The sequence below is a fragment of the Anabrus simplex genome, chromosome 2, assembly GCF_040414725.1.
Source record: "Anabrus simplex isolate iqAnaSimp1 chromosome 2, ASM4041472v1, whole genome shotgun sequence".
Taxonomy (NCBI): domain Eukaryota; kingdom Metazoa; phylum Arthropoda; class Insecta; order Orthoptera; family Tettigoniidae; genus Anabrus; species Anabrus simplex.
The window spans coordinates 148742574-148752840 of NC_090266.1; the positions used below are offsets into that span (position 1 = coordinate 148742574).

Genomic DNA, 10267 nt, shown 5'->3' on the forward strand with positions numbered 1-10267 from the left:
ACACCATGGTGCCAGTTACAGATGGGAAAGGAAGCACCTGGACTGGACTATGGATGAATGGCAGCGGGTCCTCATCACGGATGAGTGCCGAATATGTCTGATGCTAGATAATCGTTGGAGGAGGCTTTGGAGAGCGCAAGGTAACGCTAGATGAGTCCTGTACACCATCTGATATGCCCATCAGAGAGGCGGATCCATCACGTTTTGTGGCACCATTACATATGGGCATCGGATGACACTCATCATCATAGAGGGCAATATGACTAGTGCTCAATAGCAAAACAGAATTTTTTTATTTGCTTTCCATCGCACCGACACAGATAGGTCTTATGGCGACGATAGGACAGGAAAGGTCTAGGAATGGGAAGGACGTGGCCATGGCCTTAATTAAAGTACAGCCCCAGCATTTTCCTGGTGTAAAAATGGGAAACCACGAAAAACCATCTTCAGGGCTGCTGACAGTGGGGTTCGAACCCACTATCTCCCGGATGCGAGCTTACAACTGTGCGCCCCTAACCGCACGGCCTCTGTTAGTACAAAGACAAATGTCACCATGGAATCATGTAACAATGACTCTTATTCAATGAGACTCTGCAGCTTCTTCTACCTAGACCCATAGTCACTCGTTGACGTACACAGTTAGAAGCAGTAGTGTAGATATTATTATTAACTTTATTGGCCACATTGGACCACTTGTGTCATTCCACATTCATTTTCTTTTTACAGGTTGTCCTGTTTGGTTCTTGTGATGTGCCAACTATTTTTCCATTCATTCTGATCGTAATTTTCTCTACTAATTTGAAATTGTGATAGCCCTTCTATGTGTTAATTCTGCTGAAAATTTGTGAGTCTTAACAAAGGTACCAATTTTATTTTTGTTCTCTACTTTTGCTCTCTCGAGTCAAACTGCTCTGAGATCTTGCTGAATTTCATGGATCCATTGCCCTCCTGTCTTCTTTCCAAGATGTCTCATCACTAGTTGTAAAAGCCGATTTTCTGGCAGTTGCAAGACGTGAAAGAAATGAGATTCTTTTCTTCTTCATTGTGCTGGTGATTGAGTAAATCCTTCGACAGACAGTCACAGATGAAATAAATATGGATGATGCACCATCAACCGATCTTCAGAAATTACTAATGGACAGTTAATTAAAAAATGAATTATATTACATATCTGCAAACTTGGCTTTTTGTTTCATTCTACTGTATACAGAAATTAAAAACATCAACCAACTTGTTGACTGAGACAAATAATGAGGTCATTGGCAATAAGAAAAATTCATTCATTCAAAGGCCCCATAGCAGAAACAATAGAAATGAAGGTAAACGAATCATACATACATATTCATTCTAGTGTGTTACGCTTTTCAACATTCAGCCTGCAAGCCTCTGTGAATTAACCTGTAAGGAAGCGTGTATGGGTAAAAATTACCTAGGCGAAACTGAAATATGTATTTCACCAGTTATTTCATAAGTGCTCTTCAGGCCGTCTCTCTCAGCACCTTTCGAATGAACCCACCCAAATGTTTTGATCTTGAATCAGCTGCGCAGGTTTGTTAGTTCCGCTCTTAGTGTGAGAGAAACATCAACTGGGTAAATTTTACCCATGTGCGCGCTCATACGTTTCAGAATGCCATTCTTGTTTATTGTTAACTACTTCGTCTTTACGGAAAAACAGAGCAGTAACTATTATTAAACAAGTGTACGTTATAGTATGTGTGCATTGTTTTTTTATGGTGAGTTTATGTGAAATTTTAGTGGATTTCAGGAAATGAAGATGTATCACTATTCTGTAAAATTAAATTATAAGGAAGACAGGACATGGTGGCTACTGATGGCTGAGAAATTGACAATGTCGAAGAAAGTGATCAGCAGGCACATTCCTAATATGTTCATTTCCTCTGTAGGAATTAGTAATCGGCAACTGTAACCTATTTCAAATGCTCAAGTCACCTATACACAATGTCCAGATAGAGGTGGTGACTAATACTAAAGAAGTATTAAAACTTGCCTATGATAACAATGACATTTACAATAAGATACAAAAGTTGAAAACTAGAAAAGCGCCTGGAATTGATAAGATTTCTGGGGATATACTAAAGACAATGCGTTGGGATATAGTACCATATCTGAAGTACTTGTTTGATTATTGTTTGCATGAAGGAGCTATACCAAATGAATGGAGAGTTGCTATAGTAGTCCCTGTCCAGGTTGTGAGTTTCACAAATAGGAAAAGACTGCGTTGATGGGGTGAAGGTTCCTTTCGGGGATCACTGTAAGTACCTAGGTGTTAATATAAGGAAAGATCTTCAATGGGATGATCACATAAATATGATTGTTAATAAAGGGTACAGATCTCTGCACAAGGTTATGAGGGTATTTAGGGGTTGTAGTAAGGATGTAAAGGAGAGGGCACATAAGTCTCTGGTAAGACCCCAACTAGAGTATGGTTCCAGTATATGGGACCCTCACCAGGATTACCCGATTCAAGAACTGGAAAAAATCCAAAGAAAAGCAGCTCGATTTGTTCTGGGTGTTTTCCGACAAAAGAGTAACGTTACAAAAATGTTTCAAAGTTTTGGCTGGGAAGACTTGGGAGAAAGGAGACAAACTGCTCGACTAAGTGGTGATACCAATATAAATGGTCCGTTATTGGACATTATAAATTTTCCACCTAACTTAATCCTGGTTGCCAGCGTTTTGCGCCCGTGTGCTGAGTTGGGGTCATCAGTTGGTACATAGCACACCCACTAAGACACATGGCTAGTGCATACCGTGGAGGCCACTGCGTAGGCTATTTGGAGCCACCAGCAGTACCAAATGCACTGAGAGACTTTGTCTCATTACCCAAAACGCTGGCAACCAGGAATGAGTTAGCTAGAAAATTTATAATCAATCAATACTGATCTGCATTTAGGGCAGTTGCCCAAGTGGCAGATTCACTATCTGTTGCTTTCCTAGCCTTTTCCTAAATGATTTCAAAGAAATTGGAAACTTTATTGAACATCTCCCTTGGTAAGTTTTTCCAATCCCTAACTCCCCTTCCTATAAATGAATATTTGCCCCAGTTTGTCCTCTTGAATTCCAACTTAATCTTCATATTGTGACCTTTCTTACTTTTATAAACGCCATTTAAACTTATTCGTCTACTAATGTCATTCCACGCCATCTCTCCGCTGACAGCTCGGAACATACCACTTACAAGTTACAAGTAACTATTCTCATTTTGGTTCCGTATTGAAGTTGACGTATGTCTCAAGTATTATTACAATATTATAAGTCCACCTGTTCAATACCAGGTGCATACCGTGGAGGTGTATACCAGGTGTATTGAACAGGTGGACTTATAATATTGTAATAATACTTGAGACATACATACCACTTAGTCGAGCAGCTCTTCTTCTTTCTCTCAGTTCTTCCCAACCCAAACATTGCAACATTTTTGTAATGCTACTCTTTTGTCGGAAATCACTCAGAACGAATCGAGTTGCTTTTCTTTGGATTTTTTCCAGTTCTTGAATCAGGTAATCCTGGTGAGGGTCCCATACACTGGAACCATACTCTAGTTGGGGTCTTACCAGAGACTTATATGCACTCTCCTTTACATCCTTACTACAACCCCTAAACACCCTCATAACCATGTGCAGAGATCGGTACCCTTTATTTACAATCCCATTTATGTGATTACCCCAATGAAGATCTTTCCTTATATTAACACCTAGATACTTACAATGATCCCCAAAAGGAACTTTCACCCCATCAACGCAGTAATTAAAACTGAGAGGACTTTTCCTATTTGTGAAACTCACAACCTGACTTTTAACCCCGTTTATCAACATACCATTGCCTGCTGTCCATCTCACAACATTTTCGAGGTCACATTGCAGTAGCTCACAATCTTGTAACTTATTTATCACTCTATAGAGAATAACATCATCCGCAAAAAGCCTTACCTCCGATTCCACACCTTTACTCATATCATTTATATATACAAGAAAACATAAAGGTCCGATAACACTGCCCTGAGGAACTCCCCTCTCAACTATTACAGGGTCAGACAAAGCTTCACCTACTCTAACTCTTTGAGTCTATTTTCTAGAAATATAGCAACCCATTCAGTCACTCTTTTGTCTAGTCCAATTTCACTCATTTTCGCCAGTAATCGCCCATGATCTACCCTATCAAATGCTTTAGACAGATCAATCGCGATACAGTCCATTTGACATCCAGAATCCAAGATATCTGCTATATTTTGCTGGAATCCAACAAGTTGAGCTTCAGTGGAATAACCTTTCCTAAAACCGAATTGCCTTTTATCGAACCAGTTATTAATTTCACAAACATGTCTAATATAATCAGAAAGAATGCCTTCCCAAAGCTTACATAAACTGCATGTCAAACTTACTGGCCTGTAATTTTCAGCTTTATGTCCATCACCCTTTCCTTTATATACAGGGGCTACTATAGCAACTCTCCATTCATCTGGTATAGCTCCTCCGACCAAACAATAATCAAATAAGTACTTCAGATATGGTACTATATCCCAACCCATTGTCTTTAGTATATCCCCAGAAATCTGATCAATTCCAGCCGCTTTTCTAGTTTTCAACTTTTGTATCTTATTGTAAATGTCATTGTTATCATATGTAAATTTTATTACTTCTTTGGCCTTAGTCTCCTCCTCGACCTGGACATTATCCTTGTAACCAACAATCTTTACATACTGCTGACTGAATACTTCTGCCTTTTGAAGATCCTCACATACACACTCCTCTTGTTCATTAATTATTCCTGGAATGTCCTTCTTGGAACCTGTTTCTGCCTTAAAATACCTATACATACCCTTCCATTTTTCACTAAAATTTGTATGACTGCCAATTATGCTTGCCATCATGTTATCTTTAGCTGCCTTCTTTGCTAGATTCAATTTTCTAGTAAGTTCCTTCAATTTCTCCTTACTTCCACAGCCATTTCTAACTCTATTTCTTTCCAGTCTGCACCTCCTTCTTAGTCTCTTTATTTCTCTATTACAATAAGGTGGGTCTTTACCATTCCTTATCACCCTTAAAGGTACAAACCTGTTTTCGCATTCCTCAACGATTTCTTTAAACCCATCCCAGAGTCTGTTTACATTTTTATTTACCGTTTTCCACCGATCATAGTTACTTTTTAGAAACTGCCTCATGCCTGCTTTATCAGCCATATGGTACTGCCTAACAGTCCTACTTTCAAGACCTTCCTTTCTATCACATTTATTTTTAACTATCACAAAAACAGCTTCATGATCACTAATACCATCTATTACTTCAGTTTCCCTATAGAGCTCATCTGGTTTTATCAGCACGACATCCAGGATATTTTTCCCTCTGGTTGGTTCCATCACTTTCTGAATCAATGTCCAATGTCCAATAACGGACCATTTATATTGCTATTATACATTTACTGATTCAGGACAAATATTTCAGGTTTCCTATGGGAATCAACATCTATATCATTTGATGGCCAAGCAGGCATCAATTTTTGGTAATGAGACAAAGTCTCTGATAGTGCACTAGAACTGCCGGTGGCTCCAAGTAGCCTACGCAGTTGCCTCCACAGTATGCACTATCCATGCATCTTGGTGGGTGTACTATGTACCAACTGATGAGCCCAACTTAGCGCACGGGGGCAAAACGCTGGCAACCAGGAAATGAGTTAGCTGGAAAATTTATAATGTCCAATAACGGACCATTTATATTGGTATTATAAATTTACTCATTCGCGACAAATATTTCAGGTTCCCTATGGGAATCAACATCTACATCATAAGTGGTATGTTTTCTTTTTTTGCTTTACATCGCACCGACACAGATAGGTCTTATGGCAACGATGGGACAGGAAAGGGCTAAGAGTGGGAAGGAAGCAGCCGTGGCCTTAATTAAGGCACAGCCCCAGCATTTTCCTGGTGTGAAAATGGGAAACCACGGAAAACCATTTTCAGGGCTGCCGACAGAGTGGTATGTTCCGAGCTGTCAGTGGAGAGATGGTGTGGAATGTCATCAGTAGACAAATATGTTTTGAGTGATATCTTTAAAAGTAGGAAAGATCACAATATGAAGACAAAGCTGAAATTCAAGAGGACAAATTGGGGCAAATATTCGTTTAGGCCTATAGATATGGGAGTTGGGGATTGGAATAACTTACCAAGGGAGATGTTCAATAAATTTCCAATTTCCTTGTGATCAATTAAGAAAAGGCTAGGAAATCAACAGATAGGGAATCTGCCACCTGGGCGACTGCCCTAAATGCAGATCAGTAGTGACAGATTGATTGAAACAATCTCAATTCAAATCTGAAACTACATTCCATCGAAATTGCTTGAAAATGCTGTCCTTTGACCTCACTAAGGAACATTTGGCATCACGAAATAAAATACTGACTCTACTAACAAATCTCCGAATTTGGGTTAATTGGCTCTCTGGAAAATCTGAAGAAAGGTAAAGTACAGTTCTCAGAAAGCTTCAAGCAGGAAGATGTGAAGACCATGGAAGTATATATATTTTTTTGCTATTTGCTTTACGTCGCACCGACACACATAGGTCTTATAGTGACGATGGGATAGGAAAGGCCTAGGGATTTGAAAGAAGCGGCTGTGGCCTTAATTAAGGTACGGCCCCGGCATTTGCCTGGTATGAAAATGGGAACCACGGAAAATCATTTTCAGGGCTGCCGACAGTGGGGCTTGAACCCACTACCTCCCGATTACTGGATACTGGCCGCACTTAAGCAACTGCAGCTATTGAGCTCGGTCGTGGAGGTAAAAAGGACAGAAAAAAAGAACACAATGTGTTGCGTAATGTGCAAAAAACTAATTTGCCAGGAATATGTGAAGCCCGTGTGTGGAGAATGTGTGGAACAAGCGAACAAGCAACAGGAAGTAATGGATCAGATGTGAAATGTAATCAAATCTGATCTTTTAACACTCTCCACAGCTCTTACCTTCTGCTCATCCCTCTATACCCAATGGGTTTTTATCATATGCGACTCTTTTGATGCAGAAAATGTGTGTCTAATATAAATGATGTATGAAAAAACAACTGAGCCATGCCAGTGTATGTGTAAGCATTATGAGAACTGATGCTTGCGATGCTTGTTGTTTTAAGGGGCCTAACATCGAAGGTCATCGGCCCAATTATGAGAACAGTAATATTTCAATATCCATTCTTATTATGACACGTTGCAGATTGCCATAATTACTCCGAAACTACTACAATTGATTAACGACATCAGTGTATCATCATTTACAGGGTTTCCAATAATTACAATTTAGAATTAAGGAGTATTATTGCTTGTGGGTAATTTTCACCCATCGCTCGTCCTTGCGTCTTGACAGAGAGCGCATGTCCTGCCGGGTAAACTAAATGTAACTAGTTCTGTGGTCTTGTTTAGTCCCATTCACTAACCTTTAAATCATTACAAAATGAGTCTAAATCTGTTGTCTTTGTCTCGCTCTACTTCTCTTGCCCTCCATGTTTGAGTCCATTATTCTCCAAGGTAACCTATACTCATCAATTCACCTCACAAGACTGCACCACCGAAACTGATTTATGCGCTTCATCCTTCTAGTTCATTCCTAACTTAACCTTTACTTCCTCATTCACTGTACCATTCTCCTACTGTTCCTATCTGTTTGTATCACGAATAGTTCATGTTACTTTCATGTCGGTTACTTCTAACTTATGAATACAATTATCTATGCCCATCCATCTTTCACTCCCATACAGCAATGTTGGTCTGAAAACAGACTGCTTCGTGTGCGAGCCGACTTCTTTCTTACAGAATACCGTTGTTTGCAACTGCGAGCTCGCTGCACCTCACTTACTATACAGGCATTCTGGGAGAATACATACCATAAATACGTGAAATGATCTACCTGTTGCATTTTTGTATTCCCAAATTGACATTCAATTCTCTTATGTTTCTTCCCTACTGGCAGTGCTTTAGTCCTGGAAATGCTAATTTCACAGGACATTTTTTTCAAGGTCCAACATATTAGATTGCAGGCTTTCAGAACAGCTTGCCATTAAGATCAAGTCACCAGCATAGACCAAATTGCTCACTATATTTCCACCTAACTCCCTGCCAATTCATAGTTTTCGGTACATGATCCATATCAAGTATGAACAACAAGGGTGAAAGATTACAGCCTTGTCTAACCCCTGTAAGTACCTTGAACCACAAACGCATTCTACCATTCAATTCTCACTGCAGCCCACTTGTCAAAATTAATATGTCTGCTTGCTTTGAATAACCTACCCTTAGTCCCATAATCCCTCAGAGTGGCTAACAACTTTTCTCATGCTACTCTGTCACATGCCTTCCCCAGATCTATGGAACCATAGGGAAGTGACTTCTCATTTCAAAAATACCCCATGCATTGCCTGGGAATGGAACTACGGCCACCTTGGTAAGAAGCCATTGACTAACTTAGTCGGCTATCACGACCCCCCACGATCAGTTAAATGTTTCTTGTTTTTACAAGCTGCTTTGTGTTGCACTGACACAGATGGGTTTTATGGCAACGATGGAATAGGAAACGGCTAGGAGTGGGAAGGAAGCAAATATAGCCGTAATAAAGATACAGTCCCAGCATTTGCCAAGTGTGAAAATGGGAAACCACGGAAAACCATTTTCTGGGCGGCCGACAGTGTGGTTCAAACACACTATCTCCCGAATATAAGCCGATAACTATGGCTTAAATCCCACAGCTACTTGCCCAGTCTTTAAATGTCTCTGTTAGGCCTTTCCTATCCCATCGTCGCCATAAGACCTATCTGTGTCGGTGCGACGTAAAGCCCCTAGCAAAAAAAAAAAAAAAAAAAAAAAAAATGTCTCTGTAACAAATACCTGTATTAAGAGATGTCAGAGTGCCAGAATTGTGCCCTAAAAGGGATTCTTTTATGTTCCAGTAACTCTGCCGACAAAAGTCTGTAACAACTGTTAAATGCCAAACTACCGTAGTGAACCCACTGCCTTGAGTATATCTATGACCAGAGCCTAACCCCCCCCCCCCCCCACACACACACACACACACACACACACAGAGAGAGAGAGAGAGAGAGAGAGAGAGAGAGAGAGAGAGAGAGAGAGAGAGAGAGAGAGAGAGAGAGCTGGTTGTTAAATAATAAATCTAGAACACTAGCCCGTGACCGAAAATATAAACTATACGGTCACATAATGGTCGAAAAAGCAACAGATAGCGAAAAATTAATTTACCTCATTTGCAGCACATATCTTTATTATGAGATCCACCGCAGTTTTACAGTAATACCGTCCATCTCCACCAACGACAAGCACACTGTTCTTTAATTTATCCCCCAACGTGTTCAAAATCGATTGAACGAAGTTTTCCGTGTAATTTTCCTGCATAAAAACTTTCACGGCCTTTCGCAAGCCACTAGTACCCGGCTTCTGCCCATCATAAGGTTTTGTGGCTTTAGTAATAACTTCCAAAGCCATAATTACACGAATATAATTAAGACTGTTTCAAAAGAAAAAACTAAATTATCAGATCACGCGACACTAGTCCTCAAGTCTTATCACACCTCACAGAAAAATGAGAATCATTCAACTCATGAACCAACAGTATCACAGTACTACAGTTCAAGGGTCATTTGAAGAACATAAGATTTGAAGGGCATTGAAGGGGCGCCACTAAATTACCACCTGTATTTGTTACCACCACGGAAACAAAACACTACCGGCTAAAAATGACCTTATAGTTCATAACAAAGTATTCTAAATTAATACAACGCCCGCAGGGATACTGAAAATTTTATTGCATACATGATACAAGATTTGGATATCAATCAAGCAATTACTGACAGATCTCAAAAAAATAAAAAAATAAAATAATAAAAATCGAAAAACTGTACACTATGTCAAAAAAAAATATGTAGAAAATTATTGATCTACATATATTAGCTTTGAGATCAAAAATTTGTTAAAAGTGATAGCAGAAATTCTTTGATTGTTAAAACCACCACCGTCTCGATCCTCCTGCACGATGCAAGGATTTTGCGAATAGGCTGCGACAAAATATCTCCGCTAGATGGCAGGCAAGGACACAATACAGCAGAGACAATACGCGACACTGAGCGAGATATCGAGGGACAGCTATTGGAGCTCTCTCTAGCGAGTAGACCTGAAAACTACTGATTCTCTCTTAAGAGCACGTGTATTTTTGTGTGACGTTTTTGGTGTTATTTATTCGTTTTCAGTGAGTTGACGT

General features: G+C 39.7%; 1 protein-coding gene across 1 annotated transcript in view; it reads right to left on the bottom strand.

Annotated features, from left to right (window-relative positions):
• The window catches only part of Pgm1 (phosphoglucose mutase 1), a 182848-nt gene extending 173087 nt beyond the window's left edge, over window positions 1-9761 (bottom strand). The window contains exon 1 of the mRNA XM_067140390.2: window positions 9253-9761. Within this exon, the coding sequence (XP_066996491.1) occupies window positions 9253-9495 (243 nt within the window). The 5' untranslated portion in view covers window positions 9496-9761. The remainder of the gene's footprint in view (window positions 1-9252) is intronic.
• Window positions 9762-10267: the final 506 nt, after the last annotated feature.